Here is a 23613-nt window from a genome sequence, read left to right on the forward strand (position 1 = left end):
GATCAATGCTAAACTTTTTTTTTTTTTTTTTTTTTTGCCATCCCACACAACTTTTTATGCAATGCACTTCAGTAGGACATTTGATTTTTGTTTACACCATGTTATAAGTGTTTAGCCAGTGTGTGGTACATGGCATGGCAACCTTAATAATCTTGGTAACCATGTCATTTTTTAATATATCCCAAAATAATATTTCAAAGTTGCCCTCGAGCATCAGTGGTCAGGACAGCATTTAAATTTTACTCTTCGCCTCAGCAGTCATGTGTGTAAAATATCTCTTAACCCCTTCAACCTCCACATCTAGACCTTTTCTCCTATTAAATGTGATGCAACAGTCAGTTTGTGACTTCTTGAGAAAATGCGAAGTGAGTGTTCCTCTATAGCAGGGAACACCAAATCCAGACCTCTTGGGCCATTGTCCTGCTGGTTTTCAATGTATCCCTGCTCCAACACACCCAATTCAAATTCACTGTGCAGAATTTTATAGACTGTTTGTTTAATTTAATTTGATTTAGCTGTGTTGGAGAAGGGACACAGTGAAAACCTGCAGGACATGGGCCCAAGAGGTCCAGACTTAGTGATCCCTGCTCTATAGAGTCCTTGTACTATGTAGTTGCACAAAAAAAAAAAAAAAACTGCAAAAATCTTGTCTGTGGATAAAAATCTGTGGATTAGGTTTTGATGACAGAGGCTGGGTTTTGAGATTGGATTGTTTCTTCACCTACAAATCTTTTGATAGTGTGGACTTTCATTAGCCTTTAGTTGAGTTTTCTGTCCCAAAGGTCCTAAACATCCGAAACCTCCATTTGCACGGATGGCATCCGATACATCTTGGATGAAGGAAATGAGAGAACTGAAAAAAGGGGGGGGATAAGTTGCCTTTTTTTTTTTTTTTTTTAGCAGATCACTGATCTTCTTAAAATACATTCAGTGCAATGAGAAAAAAAGCTGCTGTCATTTCACATAAGAGACAGTGATTAGAAACAATGTGGTAGCATTCAAACTTGGTGACTCTTTGGCATTTAGTATCCACAAAAAGGGAATTCTGTAATGAAAAAACACTTGAAGGAAATTATTTATAAATGTTTGCTCTTAAACAACATGAAGCCAAACCTGTTTTTGTATTCCTGTTGGCAGCTGGAAAATGTTTTAAGGCTTGTCTTCTCATCAAGTTTACCTTAAAATTGTTGCACACCACTACATTACAAGTGATGCCTCCAGGCTTATCAAATCAGGGGAAAGTGAGAACACTGTGATGTTGATTAGGGCTGGGAAATGTGAGACCATGATATAGATCTCAAACTCAAATAGCTCCTGCGGGGAGCCCGCGAATAATAGCTGTCATCATCACTTCGGGACACTGTCTCAGTCCATAAAGTGTGCCAGTTCATTAAAAACTATTCTGCAATGTTTGTGATTAAAGTGAATGGTCATCTTAATTAACGGAATTGTTTTTCCTGGTTATAACTCAGCAATACCGTTAGTGGAGAATTCCTTATTCCTTATTCTCTGCAATGACTGTGTTAGAAAAGCTGGCACGCAAACAATCCTTGTTTCCCGGAAATAACCGGTTCACCACCTTTGGCAGGTGTCCAGCCAATGCGGGACAGATAGAAAGGAGTGGCAGACGTCCTGAGGACGAAGGAGGAGAGGTGCTGCACTGTTTCTTTAAGCGCCACTGAACTCCATCAGAAGGAGTCGGATCCTGCTGGATTTTTGTGTCCGTGCGCTCATTTCGTTGGAGGCAGCCAATTTATTCTGTGTCACTGTGCTGGATGGGATCTGCTGCTTTTCAGCGCGGGATGGTTATTTTTGCACTTGAAACGAATGGAGTAAAATAAAAGGTTCACAAACCGCCTAATAATGAGGTGCCACTGGGTTGTTTGTGCCTCGTGTTTCATATTACTCCTACTAACAGGTAAGAATTACATCGAAGTTATTCTTTACATATATTATTATTTGTTATTATCTATCCTCGTGTCTTTGCGTGTTATTTTAATCTATTTAACTGGGAATAACAACTATACTTATCTTGAGGGTTCATATATTTATTTTTCTCGCACTTATATTCCACTTAGTTTTCTGTTTTCAACTTACGCCACGTGTTTTGCTGATGTCTAATGTCTTTTGTCCTTGATTATAAGCAAGAAGCAGAGCGTACCACTGCGCATGTTTTCTCTCTTTTTTCCCTGTAGAATTTAGATAGACAGTTTGTTCCTGGAAACGTGTTTTAACGGTACAGCCCTGACACGACTAACCTGTCACCAACTTCTCAGCTCGTATCCGGGATCATTTGCATAACTAAACCACTGGTTTGTGGTGCGCGCGACGTGTTTTTTTTTCCACTGATTTTGCCTGTCCAAACTGGCAACAGGTGCGTGCGTGTGTTTGCATGTATACTAGTATACATGTACGCTATGCTAGTGTTTGTATGTGTGTGCGTGGGTTGTTAGAAAACAATTAATTATTTATCTTATCCGAAATCTAAGTCAGTAGGTTGCACCAGAACAAAGAAGAAAGAAAGGCGCACATATTTCCTTTCTTTTTTTTTCTTCCCAGTTGCCCTCGCAGCTGACACCTTCCAGTTTTTTGGTGTTTTTGTAAGTCTAGAATTGAGTCACAGAACAGCCTCAGGTTTTTACGTGAAACCTTTAGCCTATTTAGTATCACAGCAGCACATTCTTCCAAATTTTCAGCAAGAAGACATGAGCCCACTGCCTGCACAAACACGGATAGTCTATTGATGTGTTTTTGCAGAGAGAGCATCCAGATGGATCTTGGTCTCTGAGTTCTACTCCAGCCTGAGGGCATAGTAGTCACATGAAAATCCTGTTCTTAAAAATTATGCTTATCATGTGGAGATCTTGTTGGGGGCTGGCTGGTAAGGGGGGATCAAAATTAAACTCAAACGTTAGTTTAGTTTACTCATATGAAGGGAATGGATTAAGGGGACTTAATGCATGATTACTCAGAGGCAAGATTGCTCATAATTATTGATTGTCCAATTGAGCTGTGGTGGTTAGAAAGCAGCCTCTCCTGAGGGGCTCTGTGCCAGTGATTACATCCTATTTAACTATCACATCAGACCCTTGATTGTTTTTGGTTTTGCTCTATTCTAGAGCTGAAACGTTAGGTCAATGAAGCGGTAAGTCAACTGAAACAAAGTAAAACTGAATATTTTGATGTTTTGGCTGTTCAAACAGCAATACCAACACTGATTTGTTGCAGCTTTTCAAGCTTAAGGATGCTATTTCTGTTCAAACATTTCAATATACTGTATCTGAGGGCCAATCAACTAATAGCATGAATTAGAATATCTGAAAACACATCTATAAGGAAAATCATCTTTATTAGTCCACGTAGTCTGGATATTTACTCAATCTGTAACCATGATAATTTTAAAAAAAATAGCATCCAAGTCGACCATGCATCAACCATACAGTTTGCCCTTTGTTCCAGTGTGGTCTGAGCCAATCATTTCCCCTAGTGGGCCTCACATAGTGGTTCCCAAGAAGGGGAAGCTGGAGTTACGTTGCCATGACAATGCCACAACGTCTGGTGCTCCATCCAAGTTAAGGTGGCAGAGGGAGAAGGGACGACGGCTCGAGGGAGAGGTGGAGGAGGGCGGAGTGGCTTCTGTCAGGTTGTCAGCAGTGCAGACCTACCATATGGGTCGTTATGTGTGTGTCAACAACAGCACGTTAGAACACAGCTCCATCTATGTTTACGTGAAAGGTGGGTGTTCAAGGTTTTGTTAGATGCTTGCAATTGCACACAGACGCTCATTGCAGTAGCATTTATTTATCCAAAGTTTCCTCTGTCCCTCATCTTCTTAGACCCCCACAATGTTTTCCAGCGCACCATGGTGAATGTTATTCTGGTGCGAGCAGGTGAGAACTGCACCATCCCATGTCTTGTGACCAACCCTGAGGTCACCAACCTGGCTTTGGAGACCTGCAATGGACGACCTTTGCCCTCTGGCATGAGTTACCGCAGCAACCTGCAGCAAGGCGTCATCATCAGCAACGTTGGAAAGGAATACGAGGGCTGCTACGTATGTGTGGGTCAGCTCAGTGGAGTCAAAGTGATGTCAAGCCAGTACACTGTAGATGTTCGACTCGGTGAGTGAGCAATGTGACGCGTGACAGAAGTGAGATGTATTGTTAAGGTCTGTAAAAGGGTTACATACAAGTGTTCCATGTGGCATAGCTACACTAAATTTGTCTCATGAGTGTTAATGAAGCTAAAAAGGGAGGACAAGAAGGAATGCAACAAATACTCCATGTAAAGGTGTTGACAGGAAAGTAGCCATCTTTACTAAAAACATTAGATAAGAGGGGATTTACAATAATATTTCTGTTGCGTTAACATTTTTCATCTTAAAAATATACATCCACTAACTATTTACTGAAAGAAAAACCAAAGCATTTGCCTCTAGGATGCACAAATGATTGTGTCTCTGTCGTCTCCTATTACTTCCATAACAAATATGAAGTGGTCTTCTGGTAAGGAAATAATCTTTGGTAGGATACAGGAAGCTTCCTGGATTCTGTTTGTTCTCCAAGTGGTACTGACAAACCACATTTGAGTGGTTTTAGTAGGATGCAGGTGAACTTTACATGTGTCAAGCAAAAGAGGTGAACAGGGCAATATGATGTCTCAGAACTACTGACATTGAATTGGCATTGAGCATTGCTCAGTGAGGTACAAAGAGCCATCTTTTTGTTTGAGCTTATTCTTGAAAAACAAGGCCTTAAAAACAAGTTCATGCATACTTATTCTCTCAAACTTTCTATCTAGATTAACGAAGATAAACACTTTCTATCTTAATTTCATTTACTTCACTGCGGCTGTGTGTATTTGTGTGTGGATAAACTGCCTGATCTCCACTCATGGTGAATTCGTACACAGACAGTAACTAAAGAATGCAATTCACTTGATCAGAAATGATGGCAAAAAAAGATTAACTGTGAGATAGAGTTGCAGCCTGTTACCATACTATAAATTTATAATAGCCATGGAAACCTTCCTGCTTTTTCTAGCATCACGTTCATAAGAATTTGTGAAAGAATTCATTGAAAGAGACATAAATGCAAACATATTATTAGATAACATAGGAAGTTAATATATGATATAATTGCATAACTGTACAATAAATTGCAAATATAATTATTGCAACAGGCCTAGTTGGAAAAGTCAGAGGATAACCACAACATGCAGCCTTCATCCTCTCAGTCTCCCGTTATAATGCACATGAAACTGAGAAGATGTTGATGGGCCCAGATTGGAACAACAGGTTGAACCAATATGATTGTTGTCTTCTATAAAGCTATAAAATGCCTACAAATTGGACACAGTATTCAGTATTCTGCATGTTTAACATAATTTAAAGCCCAACTCCAGCCCTTAATAGAACCCTAAAAACAGTACTGCATAAATGTTTGCTCCGAAATGTGATGTTTAGAAGTTTAAAACATATCTTATTGTTATAAAATGACCCTTTTTGTAAAAATGGAATTTATGAATATGCTAATCAGGCATCAGATGATGAAAGGTTGGATGCAAGTGAGGCATGAGAATGGTATTCACTTGCTCTCAGCATTATTGAAAATACACCATTTGCTATAGCCTAGTGCTAACTTGGCTAGCTCCTTAGCCGGCTAAAGCTTGTTACCTAGAGAACTCTGTTCTTGGTTTTGAGGTGGTAAGAACAAGAACAAAATTAGTTTTGACCTGGTAGTTTCATACTTTATGAGAAATTTTGTTTTATTTTCTTGCGGAATATGTAATAGTCTTTTAAGCTAGCTCAACTAATTCCTTGGATAGCTCTGGACTTCTGTGTATCCTGAACCTTCGGACTTCAAGCTTGCTCAGCCAAGTGGTAGCTCTGTTAACAATAACTTCTGGTTCACATGGCCAAGAGAGCTGTTCTAACAAACTTCTTGACTAACTTCAAGCTTGAGTGACTGAAAGCTAGCTAAGCAAAGCCTTTAGCTAACTCCTGGTCCCAGCCAAGTGATGAGCTCTTGCTAAACTCAGCTGAGAGCTATGCCTCATTACTGTGCTTTGGTCTTCTCCATCAAGTTTGTACTAACCTTTTCTTGAAGCTTGTACTAGCTTCTAATTACATTAGTTTCTAAAAGCACACCAGTAAAGCCCCATCCGCAAGTAGTTAAGAGCTGTTCCACCTATCTTCTATGTTGAACATACTGACCTTGTCTGACCATATTTTTCTGAGATCATAGGTGGTTCTCTGCAGATTTAAAGCAAAAATCCATAGCTTAATGCTGATTTTTGCTCAAATGTCATGCAATGAATAAAAAAAAACTTGACTTTTGTGAGAAGTGGACCTTAAATTGATGTCAGTGGACAGCGATCATATTTCTGTCCTTGGTACTGCATAAGCACTTGCAGTCGTGTCTGCAGTGCAAGTCTAAAAGGAGGCATGGTAGTGCTGGGTGTGGGGGGGTTATGTTTGTGTCCTTTTGAATGATGAAGAGATAGAGGAGACGTGTGGGAGGGAGGGGCCGTCACCAAACAAAGCTGTGCAACTGAGCATGAAGGCTGTGTTGTGGTTAAGCAGAATTACGGCAGGACAAACACAGCAAGTGGCACGACTTCTGTATTTAATGTGGTAAATGTATCATGTTATTTATGTGCACACAAGTGTGTGCATGTGCACACACTAAAGCTTTTGTGAGCTGTCATGTGAGCGTAAACCACTAGTCACACACCCTTGAGGGTTATTTGACTTGTTGTATAAATATAGTAATTTATCATGTTTGTCTTTTTGTAAAAAATTAGAAAACTACCTTTTGATGAAATTGAATATCTAATGCAAACATATTTCCTATTCAAGCATTAAAGATGATCACTAATACTCATCACCTTGGCCGGTGTCAGTGCTTGAGCAATTAATGTAACATGAGCTTAAGAGTTAATGAGCACTGTTATGAAAACAGTCATAATGACAGCATGGTGGTTTAGTTATGATGTTATCACAATGTTGGCTTTGTGTCTCTTGATCCAGTGCCAGAGTTGCGCCCTGTGATCATGCTGTCCCAGAAAGACACTGTCATCCTAAAGAGAGGAGAGCAGTTTGAGCTGACTTGTAGCTCCACCAATGTCAACCCGGACTTCAGTCTTAAGTGGGACTTCCCTTCAGCTGTGGTGAGATTGATGTTAGGGATTTCTATGCAGTTCTTTAAGCGAGGTGGATTGACTGCCTGAATGTCAAACACTGTGTTCTGCCTCGCAATGCAAACTATTTTTGGAGTTTTTTGAAATACTACTGCATGACAATAGTGCTAAGTGGTATTTCTTAAAATTTAAAGGCATATAATAAAGAAGATTAACAACATAAAACACAGCCCTTTGCTGCTATGTCCTTTACTTGTAATTGACCTGTGTTTGGCACATTTTTTGGCTTAAACCTTTAGATAAAAATTGTGCAGACATAGTCAATGATATCATGGGGCTCATACTGTCAGCAGAAAGGGGACTTTCATGTGAAATCAGACAATGCAGCAGCTCCCTAAGTGGTTTTGGGAAGATTTGCACAGATTTATTTGTGTTTTAGAGCAGTGGTCCCCACCCCCAAAGGCTTTGAAAATTGAGATCCATTGTGATTAATGTCCACAGATTGTCCATATTTTAAGAAAAAAAATGTAAGGCTATATGTTGTTTATTTAACTTTGACTTTATGGAAGGAAAGGACTCAGGCGACACCATTATTTATGGTGAGAATCTCACTTTTGAAAGCATAAAACCAAACACAGTTTCAGCACAGGTATAGAGTAGAGTATAACCACTGTGAAATAATTCTGCTTTATTTCATTCATTTAGTGCTTTGATTTGTATTCTTCCACTGTGCCATGCTGCATTTAGTAAAAACTGGAACTTGGAGTTTCCAGTTTCAAATTAGGACAAATATAAGAAAATTTTGTTTATTCAGATTTAAAAAAAATAATAAAGTTTGGCATAAAACCTGACAGGATTTAAAGCTCCTATAGAACGAGTGATGCTACACCTGTTAATATAACCCCTTCTGCTAATGTTTTGCAGTATCCTGATGAATCCCAGAACTCACACATCCTGTCTGGTTTCCGCGGTTATCAGCGTTCCACCTCACTGCTGATCACGGCCGTCGACCAATCAGACTCAGGCACTTACCGCTGCCACGCCCACAATGAAAGAGGCAGCAGTGATGCAGCACTGCAGCTGGACGTACGCGGTAAGTCTTAAAGTTGGTACGTTGGTTTATTTATCTGTGTATGTGCAAGAACACAGTTGATCACATACACGCCACCAAAAACAAGATAAACATAGCAGCACTCTACTAATTAACTGTATGCTATTTGCATATTTAAGGTCCTAGTCTCAGAGAATACCACACGTCATTATTCAAAACATGATTTGAGAATTTTTGTTTTCCCAGCAATTTAATCTCTCTCTATTCTTCAGATCAGGGGTTTATAACTATGATAGGAGGTCCAGGTCCTGTCCAGGCAGATGTTAAAGAAGGGGAGAGCCTGAGCCTCAGAGTGGAATTTGATGCCCACCCTGTTCCCCACTCCCTGTCTTGGTCTTTCAATGACAAGCGTCTCCTCAACACCACAGAGCACGTTATCACTGTCCACCGCCGTAAATACAGGTACACTGAGCTCGCAGCATGTCAATACTGCAACATGTGACTCTGTGTGCATGTTTTTAAAGCTGTGTTTCTTTGTCTGTTTGTTTGTTTAATCAGATACATCAGCGAGCTCAGACTGGTCCGGGTTCTTGGCTCAGAGGGTGGGATCTATAAGTTCTCAGCCAATCATGAAGATGCATCTGTTGATCATTTATTCCATGTGTATGTCAACAGTAAGTAGTGCAATCATTTGTTTAGAGGTGTTTCATAATTCAAGCTAAATTTCTGAAAGTTTGTACATGAAAGTAACACTTAAGATCTTTGTTTTGATAATTTCATTCAAAGTTATATCATTTATACAATACATGTAGAATTATTGTTATTTGCCACATGCACATCTGCAGGTTTATCTAAATAGTTTTTTGTTTGATAGGAGATGAGGACTACAAAAGCATGATTAAACCTCTCATGAAATTAATTTGTCTTTAAGGTAAGCCTGTTATCATCGCCCAAGAGGGGCCAGTTGATGGACAGGTGCGATGCATCGCTGCAGGTTACCCAGTCCCTAAAATCAGCTGGTATTTCTGTGAGCTACCTCGAACAAGGTATGCCAAAAATATACTGTGATCAGAAGACCATCTCATTTCTAGATTTAACTATCACAAAAAAAAAAAAACACACAAAAGGTTCTGCTGTAAAACGCCTGACACATTTTGCTGTTACCTCACCATCACCGCAGACCTTATATCATTTTTTAAATGTGAAGACGAGAGATGCAAGAACAGATTATCTACAGTACTGAATGTCCATGTAAACATTATGATACGCTACTGATTAACATGATGAATTAATGTTTCAATGTTTTTCATCCTGTTTTTACCGTTATTACCACCTGGCATCAGACCACTAGTCTTTTGGCAGTTTCGGTAGGAGATGTTCAATAGCGCTGATCACCTGCCTCAAACATTTACTGTATTATTGATGCATACACACAAAAACATTTGAAGACACAATCAGAGCTAATAAATTACAATTCTGATATAGTTCTGAGATGTGAGTACTTCTCAATATTAACTGACAGAGGGGTCGGTCGTGTAATAGTTTTATGAAGTTCTGAGCTAATGAAGATGATTCTGATTATTGAATCTCTTGAGATTATAGAATAATTACCAGGTTATCATAAGAAAACAACTGGTTATGTTTTTTACTATAAACATTTTTTAAAAATAAAAAAATCTAGTACATAATGCTTGGTATTCTCAAAAAAAAAAGAAACCAGTTCAACAATACAGAAATTTGCACAAACAGAGACAAATGAGATCCATATTTCCACAAAAAGACACATCAGTTTGCATCAGTTTGTTCTTAACTTTGATGCTTTTTTAGAGCAACTTTCGGCAACTGGATTCAAGATTTTACCTAACTGTCCAAATATGACAAAAGAAGGTATAGGAGGAAGAGTTTTTAAATGGCAGAAAAAAACATAAATAAACTATAACAGAGCAAATTCCTCACTGAGCTTTCATACAATAAGGTTACATAGTGCCATGACACTATTTATCTACACTGCCTTATCATTTTTTTGTTTGTGTTGAATGTAAATGCTAAAACACGCAGGAGAATGTTGGGGAAAAAGGTAAAAGAGGCACTTTGATCAACTCTGTCCTTTCAACAGGTGCTCACTCCTGCCCAATGCCACCCAGTGGGAGACCCCGGAGGTGGCCATGCTGACGGAGTCGGCCTTTGGTAGGAGTGAGGTGGAGAGCCGACTGAACGTCAGCAAGGAGCACGCTCAATACCACACTCTGGAGTGTGTGGCTTCTACAGAAGGAGAAGAAGCCTACACACTGTTCTCCATCAGTGGTACGACACACACACATACCATAAACTGTAAAGTTTACATATAGTATGTGCACATATAAGTAGCTGACACAGCAGAAGTGCCAGTCTGTGAAGGGGTGGGGGTTTATCTTGTAAACCGTAACTTGAAGGCTTTGTATAAATACTCAAAGAGAAGCACAAACCCATTGACCCTGTGTCTGCAGAGGCCAGGTGTGTATTTACTGGGTACAGATTGAATGAGATTAGTGTATGCTGACTGTGCAGGCTGGGATTATATGGCGTAGACTCACTAATCCTTGTCACACAAACAAACACCACTGCTGCAGCTGTCTGTCGTAACAGTGGAGGAAGATGATGCAGCCATGTGTGTGTGTGTGTGTGTATGAGGGAGGCTTGTTTTACTATAGGAGTCAGGAGCTATTCATCCCAGGTCTGAAAGTTTTGTGTGTGAAAAAATGCTGAACCCCATAGGATTTTTTTATGTCAATACTTGAATGCAGCATTAGAGTTGAGTTTGTGTAGGCTAAAGGTGCAGGAAACGCATCACATTAATGACCACAACCCACAGATGCAGAAGATGTTTGTGCAACCGCCAGTTAAAACCACCAGTAAAAGCTTGTTTATATCTAAATGTGATCCCCGTGACCACTGATCTTGTTGGGTGTGTGTTTGTTCTCAGAGCGCGTCGTCCCCCATAAACTCTTCACACCCCTTCTAACTGGCATGGTGGCTACTGGCGTGTTTCTCAGCCTAATTCTAGTAGTGCTACTCTACAAGTACATGCAGGTAAGAAAGAAATAAGCATGCATATCATATTACTGGTGCAAATGTAACTTGAGTAATAGTAAGGTTGTAAATCTCACTTCTGTGGCCATAAATCCGGTTTTAACCTACACATCACTTTATAGGCATCAGTGTTAAATCAAGTCTTGAGCGGCACTGATAAACAGTTTGCATGAGAGAAAAGGAAATGGCTTCAGTAGCTTCTGGCAGAGGGCCCATTCTCATTTACTATCAAGGCCTGCCTCTGTGCTGTGTAGAGCATGTTAAAGTCCTCAGTTTTTCTACACTTGACGATAAACTGCAGAAGAGTGAAAGTGTGTCCTTTTAATCAGCATGAATGTGTCCTAATGAATTTGAACAGTCAATCAACCTTTCATAGTGTACACATGCTGCAGTTTAAGAGTTTTTTGACTGTCTAATCATGCATCAAGTCATTAATTCACCCCCATAAGCAAGCTGCTTTTATTCCACTGAGATGAGTCAGACTCCTTGAGCACCAGTGTATGTGTCTGCAATGGGATGTTAAAGGCAAAGTCTAGACGCAGGCTGTCAACCAAAGTGCACTAAGCGATCAAAACTTGGATGGAAGAGCAATGAGAGAAGGTCAAAGATATGAGTTATATCTGCGTAATCACTTATAGCAAGAAATGCTGGGAAACTGAGCTAATATCTTTATATATATATAAATCTGGCTTCTGTTTTCTCGCTGAACAGAAACCAAAGTTTCAGATCCAGTGGAAAGTCATTGAGAGCATCAATGGAAACAACTACATATATATTGACCCACTTCAGCTACCATATGATCTCAAATGGGAGTTTCCCCGACAAAAGCTTCGCTTTGGTATGACAGCATCCATATTTTAATAGCTACATTATATTATCATTTGTGCACAAGTCATTGTTTCAGAAAAATGCTAAAAATGTTTGGTGTTTTTAAAGGTAAAACTCTGGGCTCGGGGGCCTTTGGAAAGGTGGTAAGGGCCACGGCATACGGACTGTGCTCCCCAGATACTGTAACAACCGTCGCTGTTAAGATGCTAAAACGTAAGTATTTGACAAAGAACTCATTTGACATTGTGCACAGTGGTGGTGATCACATTCACTCAAGGACTTGTGATGATATCATCTTAGCCAACCCCCATTCCACGGAAAAGGAGGCACTGATGTCAGAACTAAAGGTTCTCAGTTACCTTGGTAACCATGTGAACATCGTAAACCTCCTGGGAGCCTGCACTGTCGCAGGTGAGCGGATTCTTCATTAAAGAAATGTCGTTCACTCAGCAGGACGAGAGACATATTTTTTATTAAAGTTGCTCTGATTTTCATTGGGTGCACAAGCTAAATCTCTTGCATCTACTTTATCAATAGTATGACTGTTATTATAATTTATTCATTAAGTGTGTTTATGGTAGTTTGCATGTTTGAGAGATTGCCTCAAAAGCTTTTACACATACTTATATGCTTATGTGCTGACTCACTTACCACATAAAAAATCCAATACCATCCAGCTTCAATATGAAGATGTGATGCAGTTTGACTTGCCACAAATTATCTGTTGATCAATATCATTTACCTGCCTTTCTAGACCTTAATATTGATTGTAATGCAGCATTTTTATTGAATTCCACTGAGTATGTGAATGTGACAGACACGCTACACACTTGACGGATGTCTGACACAAATTAGTTTTGGGGTGTTTTGACATAATACTTTAGGTTGTCTTAAAAACAATCTGATGATGTTCATCATGTGTCCTTATTTGTGTCAGATGCAGTTGTTAAAGTGACAAACATGGCATTACAAATACCAAACCACCAAACTACATCTTTTGTTCCCTTTTCATTGTTTCACTGTTGTCATGGTTTAAAAACCAGTGAATGACTTTTTTTTTTTTTTTTCTTTACTCTCTTCATCCTGCCAGGCCCGATTTTAGTGATCACAGAGTACTGTTGCTATGGCGACCTCCTCAACTTCCTGCGAAGAAAAAGAGAATCCTTCCTAAACTCCCAGGTTGGAGATGGTTACTATCGCAATGTCTCAAACAAGACTGAGCCAACAAGGTGTTTATGTGTGCATATTCTTAACTGTGATTACAACCAAAAGTGGGTAATTTTAATATTTAATTGTGTCTATCTGTGTGTGAATAGCAACGATCCAACTGGTACAGGATATATGCCAATGCGTCCCTCTGAGAAGGAAAGGTCCTCCCAGTCAGGTAAGAGTCTCACTCTTCATTTCCAATCACAACACCTTGCATAAAACATGAAGCAGTGCCTGTGTAAGCCTTTATTTTATTCACTGAAGCTGACAGTGAAATCTCTGTCTAGATGACATAGATGAGCTGTCTCTGGATGCTGAAGACCTCCTCAGCTTTTCCTACCAGGTTGCCAAAGGAATGGAGTATATTACTTCCAAGAATGTAAGGCTTTAACATACTGTCTTCATATTTATTGAGTAGTTATAGAGGAGATTTAAATCATATTATGGATCGGGACCAGCGTTCATGCAGAAAGCTTGATGTCAGCTGGTGGTACATTTACAATCAGAAACAGAGTGTAGCTGCTTTCACTCAGGCTCTTATACTCCACATAATTGAAGCCAACATCCAAAGATGGAATCGCATCAATTATACTTGAAGTGATGAACATAGAGTGAATTGTAACCAAAACTCTTCTCCTTATTTGTACCATGTATTTTGGGGCATTGCTTTATTTTTTTTTCCACTTTTCTCTCATCTAAAAAAAAAGAAAAAACAAAACTAAGAATCCTTTTTATTTCATAGAAACAAGCAGCTGAAGGTGAGTTTACTTAATGCAGCTGAAAAGTGAGTGTTTGCAGCTTTCTGCTGAGCATAATGGAACATTTAGCATTAAAAGGAGAATCAGTGAAGTCTCAAACAAAGGTATACTCACTATTTGATATACCAAAATAAACTCATTGGGATAAATTCACATATTCATCATGCAGATAGTTTCAGTTCACTGCACACACTCAACACCAGTCCATAAAGCTCAAACTGAAGTAAAGAGACCCTGGCAGAGGCATTGTCTACCCAGTGTCTTATTTTGCACTTTAAATGAAAATGATCCAGGTCTGCTCCAAAATTTGACAACTTGGTTAAATCATGCCAGCTATAGTAGAAGTGACAAACTTAAGAAAACCAATTATTTCTGGTTCTCTATTACTAAAAAAAAAACAAAACAGGAAAAAGGTGAGGCATGACTTAAAATGAATGGAGATGCAGCACACTTACTCAGCACCTTACACTGTTTGACATTTTAATATTGCTCTACCATTACATTATTATTACCATCCTCACAAAGGTAAAACAATGCAGAAACAACAGTCTGTGGGGTATGTTCTGCTGTCCCAATAGTTTCCTGGACAGTTATTCAGCTTTTTTTAAATAAAATTCCTGACAGTAGGGAGAAACTATTTAGCTGTTTTCAAATATGAGCACTAGAGATTTTCATGACAAAGTCCAGGCAATTTGGTTTGTTTTGTTTTTTTTCCCCCCAGATTTTGTTCACACAAGTGCATCATTTTGGTAGATTTTCTGCCAGAGATAAGTTTTCCAGGGCTGAAATGTAGGGGCTGGGCGGTTATTCTATAAAATCAATTAACTGAATAAATTTTTATGAAAATCTGGATTTTTTTCCTCTTTTATATGCAACACAAATGCTCTCCTTGGGCTTCCATAGTTAGCAGTGGGCTCAGCCTTCCCTCCATACGAGAACAGTGTTTGTCTGAAAGCAGTCAGTCAGTGAAATGAGCCGTCACTCACGCCTGGAATTTAGCTGTGCGTATAACCGCAGTGAGAAATGCTGCTCCCTTTGTGATGCAGAAGACATCTTCAGCCCACAAACTCTTGTTAAGAGACAACCAACATCAGGGGAATTATTTCCAAAGTGGATACCATATGATGAGGATGCAGATGGAAAGAGATGACAGATGAAGTTGTGTTGCATGTCTCTATGCAAGATATGAAGCCATTCATACAGTGCAAAAGTTATGACGTTTTTTTTCTTTGCAGTAATTCATTCTTTCATGTATAAATAAATAAAGCAAACATTTAGCATACAAAAGCTTTAAGCTTTATTTTTAGGCCATATCGCCCAGCTCTACTGAAATGTGTGGGAGTCAGTGCAGAGTAACGGCTGTCCAAAGCATCAAAAGGGATGCACATGATGCATTTTTTTTTTTTTTTTTACAATTAATGAGGTTCTTTATTGTGTTTTAAAACGACTATTGCATCTGTACACGTCCACAATAGCATGAGCAAACAGAAGGTATCATACAGAACAGAGGAAAAACTCACTAGCAAACACACCCACCCACCCACAAAGAGTGACAGCTAATGCTCAGAAATATTTGCTGACATGTTCATAGTGTCTCACCAACTAATGTTCCAGAGGTATTACTAGAGGCCTGGGTAAACAAGCTCTGCAGTGGCTTCAATGGCTGGAAGGATAAGACCTGCTTTTTGCGTCTGGAGGGTGGAGGCTGTGAGGTTTTTAAAATTATTTTCATTACGTTATGGAGCACCGAGTTTATGTTACCAAAAACAAAACCTGGTTCTACCCTGTAGGGTGCGTTTTGAGTAGTTTCGGACCTACAAAATACCGTTTTTAAATCAATTTAAAAATTACAAGTTTTAACAACAGTATAGGTGGTTTTTGTCACAATTAAGTAATAATAAATAAAAAAAACACATTTTAGTGTGCACTACCCCTTTAAATGTTACACAGCTATTTTCTTAAAAGGGTATGAGCATCTTATCTGATCTATGGCAGCCAAGAACAGCCATGCTTGATTTTTTATTTTTATTTTTTTAACATAATTGTCATAATAAAGTAGTTATCTTGTGATAAGTTTTACAAGATAACGGTTTAATTATTTTTAAAAGCGATGATTAAACAAAGAGGCTAATCATTGTCAAGGCTTATTTATGATCCCTATTTACACATTAATAGGTAGGTCCATGTCAAATGACAACGTCACTGCCCACATACTTCCATGTGTCCTGGATGTTAGCATGGGTGTTGGGGAATACATCCACTAGAGGGCAGCTCAGAGTTTAAAGCGATCTTCCAAATTCTGGCATCACTTTGAGACATTTACCTGGAATTTTATAAAATGTTAATTGGATGAGGTGATTATTTCACTGGCCTGTCTGATTTCACAGTTGAGTTTTGTTTTATGTTTAACGGTGAGGTGGCTGAACCAGGAGCATGTTAAATGCAAGAATAGATTCAATCATTAATTTGTTCTACAGTTAAAATGTCCTTGCTGTTACAGAAAGTCCTGAGTTTCCTGAGCAGGTGGACTGTGTCAGCGTGTAGTTTGAAGGTCAGGCAGGTTTCAATTTAAAAAGCTGAGCCTGCTCCACTTGTTGGCCCTGGATGCTGAGAGCTGTGAACACAGGCGATGAGTTGTCTCTAACCCCCCTCCAGCACAGATCCTCAGTCTTGGTGATGTTGAGTTCCAGCCTGCTGACTGTCTGATGGTACTCAAACAGAGCCGGGGGTCCGTCAGGTGGGCCACTAGGGCCACATCATCCACATGCTTTAAAAAAGTCCTGTGTCTCCTATGCTACACCTGGTGTTGGATGATGGCAGGAGAATGGGAGACAAAACGAAGCCCTGGGGCAGTCCTGTGTTAAAAAAAAATGATGTTCCTAAACCTAACCCTATTTAAAACCATTAAAACGAGCCTGTTGAGGTCTGTCCTGTAAAAAACTCCTAATCCATAAAATCAGGGTGAGGTGGACTTGAAGGTCACAGACATAGTGCTGCAGGGTGCCTGTATGAATAGTGTTAAAGCAGAAGTGAAGTCCATGAATAAAATCATAGTGTGTGGGCATGCAGTGTTCAGTTTAGTGACGCAGTGTAAAAGTCTGACTTGCATCCTCTACACCACGTTTTTCCCCGTAGGCTAAATGAAGGGGATCAGTTGGATGCTAGCCACTCATTTTCAGCCTCACCTTGACTGTCTCTTGATATCAAGAACAGTGCTCATTATCTTGTGATAATCAGTTATCTCAAGAAAAAAAGGTTAATCTATTGAGATAATAAATAAAATTTAGCATGTAAAAATGAGCTTTGTTATCTTTGCAGTCATGGCTGCTCTCTGCTTGAAGCCCTAAATACACTTTTTCCTTTCTTTTTTCCTTTTTTTTTGTTCAATGGATATTAACGTATCAAACACAAGCTATGGTACTTGTTCTTAATTACATATGGGAAAGTTTTATCCTCCTAGTACGATCCCAGATACTTTGTTGTGACCTGAATGGGGCTATTCAACTTCTTATAAGGAAATTTCTAAGTTAAAGAGTTCGACATCTTCAGTGAAAAAATGAAGCGTTTGTACTTGTGACTTTGATGAAAGGCAGACAGCATTTGATGAGTAATCAATTCTGTTATTTCCAAAGTTTTCACACATATTTTAACAAGCATGTAATTGTGCTGACCTTTGCTTTATTTCATTCCATTGTCTTGCTTTTCTTTCTTAAACAACAGTTTGCCTTTTGTGTTAGAAAGCATAGTGACAAGCTTTACCAGGCTCGCCTCATTTGTATGCGTTGTATGTGCCGTCTGCAGATACTGTTTGCTGGGTCAATACTCATTTGCTTGTTTGTTTGTGTGTGCAGTGCATCCACAGGGATCTTGCAGCCAGAAACGTTCTGCTGACTCATGGTAGGGTGGCGAAGATCTGCGACTTTGGCTTAGCACGAGACATCACCACTGACGCCAGTTATGTTCTCCGGGGAAATGTAAGTCTTGTCTTTAGTTGTTCCTGTCCTTTCCGCCTCCTTTCATTGTGCCTTACTTGTTTCTGTCTTTTTGTTCTCTGTCTGTAAATCATAAAACTCCAACGCAAGGTTCTTTTTACTCACTGAAACAATGCAAGCAGTGTTTAAATGTGGCCAAACCATGGGTAAAAATGATTATTAAAATTCATTAATCATCATAATTTTACGTTATAAGCTATGTGCTGCTTATTATTCTGAGTTTAATCTACTTTTCAATACATTTTATGAACATTTTAGATCCATAACATAGGAAATATTTGATGTTTTTATAATTGAGGAAAAGAATCATGGCTCTCCCTCCTGTAGGCACGTCTCCCAGTCAAATGGATGTCTCCTGAGAGTATTTTCGACTGTGTCTATACCTTTGAGAGCGATGTGTGGTCCTACGGCATCCTACTCTGGGAAATCTTCTCTCTGGGTAACATTTCCAGTTAAAGATGTGCTATAGCGTCTGTTTCATAATGCCTGAGCCATTATTATCATCATTTTGAGCTGACAGGAGGCTCATTAGGGTACTTGACAACGCTCTCAAGCAGCAACATCACTTACACAATTGAATAATGCAATCAAGTCATATTGGCTGAGAAACCAGCAGCATTGCATGAATCCATAATTTTCTTTTCAAGTGTTTTTTATGTTTGTGTTGCAGGAAATAGCCCATACCCTGGGATGCAGGTGGGATCAGCGTTTTACAGGATGATTCAAGAAGGCCACAGGATGAGCAGGCCTGAGTTTGCTCCCATTGAGATGTAAGTGAGCGTGATTGCTCTTAAAATATCAAGCTATAGATAGATTATCCCCCTATAGGGGCATATTAAAACAATTTTAGATAAAAGTATTTTCATACTTTTGGTATCCAAACCTTAAAATGGTCGTATATCTGTTCAGAAAAATACAAATGTCAATGAAAAACTTGTTCTTGGGTATCTGGACCTATGGCACAATGGTCAGATGTACAGATGCTGCTGTTTACATCAACCAAATGGTTTAATTTGATTTGTGCTACAGCAGGACACAACAGGACACGTCATACTGTTGCACCCTCTTACCAATGTTTGTGTGTGCGTGTGTGGGTGTAGCTTTCTCTGTTTACTGCTGGTCTATGTTAAGTGATTAGATTTTCACTACTGTCAGACTAAACAGAACAGTATTGTAAGTTCTAACTCAGAAATGAAGGATATTTAAAGGGACATTTTCTAAGAATTTCTTTCATCTAACGTTGGAATAGCATTCTAACATATAGTGCATTCTTGCGCCTCACTTTCCCAAGAGCGTATTGCAACAACGGTATCCGCCGTGTCTCAAAAAGCCTCGACAACACTGATGAAAGAATGTCATCCGATAGTTCATGGAGTGTTCACGACGGTGAAACTGGCCTCAACACAGCACCGGCTTTTTGTCACAGTAAAAGCAAGCTTATAAAGCTTTTGGTCTGGCTTTACCGCCACTGAAAGCCGGCTTTTATTGTGGCTGTGAAAACCACGTAAACATAAGCTTCTGTATCGAGGCTGGTGTATTTTAACAGGATCTACTGTCATGCTGCCCATGGTAACGAGCAACACTGTCTAACAAAACCGAATGTTAAAAGTTAGTTTTAGGCTAATTTAGGCAGTACCGTCGGCTTACTTGTTGAGGAGTAAGCTGGCAGCTTCAGCATCCCTTTAAAAATATTTCTCCTTCTTGAGCTCCTTTCACCTGGGGAAGCCTAGCACGATGTTGATCCTCCCTCTTTGTACCGTGTGGTCATGCTGCCTTTTCAGTCCTTTCGCTTTCTTGGCGATGGTGAAAACGGCTCCAGTGCTGCTGCTGCTGCATATGCATGGTCCTGCATTTTTGTGAATAACAATTTAGCAAATTTTCCAACTTGCCGGGATAGTAAGCCTCTCTCGTTTATCTTTGCTTCTCAATCACTGTGTGCTGGCTCGCAGGGATTCCATATTGGTGCTATTTGTCCCTTGCCAGCAGCTGTAGTTTCAAGATGGCAGACTGTCATGGCTACCAGCTTACCCATCATATGTATAAACAAATCTAAAATTTTACGTTTACGAGAATGTTTCAGATCATAATACACCAATAATAACACATATATACTTGCAGACATTGATTTTGGCCAGTAAACAGAAAATGTTACACAATGTCTCTTTAAGGTTTTTTTTCTGTCATTTTCACTTTTAAATACTTTGTAGTCTGTCAGATAATGTTTTTTCTATTTTTGTCTTTTATTTTTCATTGAACTTAATTTTAATGTTTTATTTAAAGATGTTTTTGTGCATACATTTAAATAGATAGATAGATAGATAGATAGATAGATAGATAGATAGATAGATAGATAGATAGATAGATAGATAGATAGATAGATAGATAGATAGATAGTGAAGTTTTAAAATATTCTTTGTTGGCTTTAAAAGATTTGTTCACCACCTGTAAATCAGAAGGAAGAGTGTTCAAAAATCCACATTTTTAAAAGAAGGCAAAAATACCAGAGTTTGAGTAGAATTGACAATTCTTTGTTAAGCCAGTAATAAGAAAACAATACATATCTTCTCGAGAAGGAGGCCTGTTAGCTTAGCTTCTGATCACTAATACACAAAGTGTCGGGACCCTTCGGTTCAGCCAAAAGACCCGCCTACCTAAATTATCCTCCTCATTTATACTGATACAAAGCATTGTGGCTATGTGCGTGCATGTGGTGAGCATTCATGTGAATGTGTATTTTGCAAGGTGGTCCTTCCTTCTTCCGGGAATTTGATTCCTCCAGGTCCTCCTTTTGGGGTACGTCTGAGGTGCGTCAGAGCTGAAAGGAAAAAGATACTTCGCTCTGCCCTGTTATCTGTCTGCCTCTCTGTGCTGACCTCCTTCTACCTGTTCCCACCGTTTTACACAAAAGGCTGTACTTTTTAATGATTTCTGAGTTACTGGGAAATTCCGTTCTGCTAGGAGTGAATAGATAAGCAAAGAGATACAAAAATATTTACGATTTACTCCCTAGTGGCCATCTAGAACATTGTCAAGGCCGCTAATTGTCAGCTGTTTCCTCAGTATTGAACTCAGTAACCTTATATGAGTTTATGTGAATACACTATCTGTAACCTGCAAAGCAATGCTAACAATTAAGCTGTAGTTCTATTAATTAAAAGCAAAAACCTAATGCATGTTACTAAAACCTAAGGATAAAATGTAAATGAATAAATGAATAAGAATGCTTAAATGAGTAAATGAATAATAAATGAGTAAATGAATCAAAATGCTTATAAAATATTTGCAACAATAGATAGATAGATAGATAGATAGATAGATAGATAGATAGATAGATAGATAGATAGATAGATAGATAGATAGATAGATAGATAGATAGATAGATAGATAGATAGATAGATAGATAGATAGAACGATTGGATTCTTATTTCTTACCTTTGCTGGCTGTTTCTATGTGTGTGTTAGATGTGTACCCTACTCCAGAAACTAATTCTAATTTCATGTCTGTAGGTACGACATGATGCTGTCATGCTGGAACCACGATCCACTGAAAAGGCCTTCGTTTAGAAAACTGGTGGAGAGAACTGAACTACTGTTGTCAGAAAATACCAAGAATGTAAGCAGCAAGATCTAATTATATATATATATATATATATATATTTTTTTTTTAATTAATAAAATGATTTCCTGTCTGGTTTTATTTACTTAAATTAAAATAAAAAAATGTTGATCATAAAATAATGATAAGAAGAAGAATAAAAGGCTAAGTTTTAAGGTTAGATTTAATTGGTTATGATTACTGCCAATAACATCTCTTTATCTTTATATTTACCAAGTAGGAAAGTCGGTCTAATTCTCTAGGAGGGAAAGCAATTAAATAAATGACCCAGCTGGCAAGGCATGACCTGGTTGTGTCTGCTGGTGATCTGGCTTCAGTTTCTTGGCACAGACCAGTTCGCTTGTAGGGCAAATAGGAGCCCATACGCATTGCTAGGATGTAAACGCAGTCATATTTGTTGTCCAGGTGCGTGAGAAATATTTCTGGCAATAACTTGCTGGATTTACACCATTGAATACTCTGTGCACTTTGCCTCATCTCCCTCTTTTGCCTTTCATATATTAAGACAGAATGATATTTTGATGACCTAATATTTGATGTGGCATTCAGGTGTCTGCATGCAAACACTGAAATGTCTATGACATGGACCTGCTGTAAAAATAAATCATTAAGTGCAAGATAAATAAATAAAATTAGATGTTTTTCTGATCATTTCTCATCCAAATATCTTTTCAACCCAATCTCCACTTCTCAGGTGTACCTGACACTGAGCAATGCCCCAGGTGCTCCAGAACAGCAGAGGGCGCCATCACGGAGGCTGAGCTCAGTCTGCAGTACAACGGCTCCGACCCAGCCTTTGCTGCAGAGCACGGCTGATGTCTTCCTGGACTATGTCTGAAAAACGCCCTGTTCATTCTACTGTCACACAAACTCTGCTTCACTCTGAACAAAATCCATTTAAACTGATTGCAAATGCAGCCACGTCAGACTTTAAACAGACACATGTACACATACATTGTATATATACAAGCCTGCACTGGGCTCTCAGCCTCTATCTCCTCTTTCCATTGGTGTATTGATCTTTGTGGTATTTCAGGTGCACGTCTATATAAAGCAGACTCCAGCACTAAGTGGCCATCAGATACAGCATCACCCTTCAGCTGTGGGAGGAGTTTTGGCTCACATTCAGCCTTAGATTATGTTATAAGATGCTTTGGATCTTTGAGGAAACAAAAGATTGGAAGTACATGTACATATGTGATAAAGTAAAGATGATGTTGGACTTTGGCTTACATATACAGTTGATGCTGTGACTACCATGTTTTTGGTTTTGGTTTCCAGTTTTACTGTCATGTTTTTTGACATTTTGGGAGATTTATCTTGGTGAGTTAGATGAGAAGGCTGATACTAGTGAAGTAAACAACCAAGTCACAAGTAAAAAGAGCTGACCTTTCTCAGTCCAACCAGAGGAATAAACACGTCTGGCTCCATTTCTGCACTGCTTCTGCTTTATATTAAAGGACAGGCATAAAAAATATTCTTATCATCTCAGCTTAAGTATCAAATCACTGGATTTGTGAAAAGTTGTGTTTGAAAGGCCTTTAATTAAAGATACCTTCTAACATAAGTCTTCTCTAAAAGGACCAGTGTCTTTGACGAGAGACTAATGAGCCATAAACGCGGCATGCAAACAATGATACTGAATGACAATAAAATGAAGCCATAAGTTACATGAACACTGATTCCTTCCTGTGTGTTGTAGCTTTGAATACTGTGACTAACTGGTATATTCTTGTATGTATTTATGGATAATATTAATCTCCTTAGAAAAGCCACTGAGGCCAGGGGTTTAGGACTGATTGTGTGCTTTTTATTGTCAAAATGTATGCAATGTAAATATAATAGAGATGTGCCTTGTAGGTTTTTTTTTCCTTTTGAATATTTTATGCATTTGTTTGTGATGTTGAGAGGGCGTGCAGAAGAGAGCGTCTGCACTCTGGTTTTGAAGTT

At 38.9% G+C, this 23613-nt stretch overlaps 1 protein-coding gene across 1 annotated transcript; it reads left to right on the forward strand.

Annotated features, from left to right (window-relative positions):
* The first annotated feature begins 1678 nt into the window (after window positions 1-1678).
* Window positions 1679-23093, forward strand: kitb (KIT proto-oncogene, receptor tyrosine kinase b). The gene is made up of 21 exons (XM_041984303.1): window positions 1679-1918; window positions 3460-3735; window positions 3837-4121; window positions 7031-7170; window positions 8065-8233; window positions 8464-8653; window positions 8750-8865; window positions 9123-9237; window positions 10308-10495; window positions 11154-11260; window positions 11972-12098; window positions 12197-12301; window positions 12389-12499; window positions 13179-13317; window positions 13405-13472; window positions 13585-13676; window positions 17907-18029; window positions 18375-18486; window positions 18718-18817; window positions 21555-21660; window positions 22358-23093. Exons 1-21 carry the CDS (start codon window positions 1864-1866, stop codon window positions 22499-22501), a joined length of 2868 nt encoding a protein of 955 aa, XP_041840237.1. The 5' UTR covers window positions 1679-1863; the 3' UTR covers window positions 22502-23093.
* Window positions 23094-23613: the final 520 nt, after the last annotated feature.

This window comes from Melanotaenia boesemani, chromosome 4, assembly GCF_017639745.1.
Source record: "Melanotaenia boesemani isolate fMelBoe1 chromosome 4, fMelBoe1.pri, whole genome shotgun sequence".
Lineage (NCBI taxonomy): Eukaryota > Metazoa > Chordata > Actinopteri > Atheriniformes > Melanotaeniidae > Melanotaenia > Melanotaenia boesemani.

Excerpts from the sequence above, each read along its gene's own strand:
- kitb (XM_041984303.1), top strand. The coding sequence starts at position 1,864 with ATGAGGTGCCACTGGGTTGTTTGTGCCTCGTGTTTCATATTACTCCTA. Across the intron at positions 8,866-9,122 it reads ATTCCATGTGTATGTCAACA|GTAAGCCTGTTATCATCGCC; the intron begins GTAAGTAGTGCA and ends TTTGTCTTTAAG. Across the intron at positions 18,487-18,717 it reads CTGGGAAATCTTCTCTCTGG|GAAATAGCCCATACCCTGGG; the intron begins GTAACATTTCCA and ends TTTGTGTTGCAG.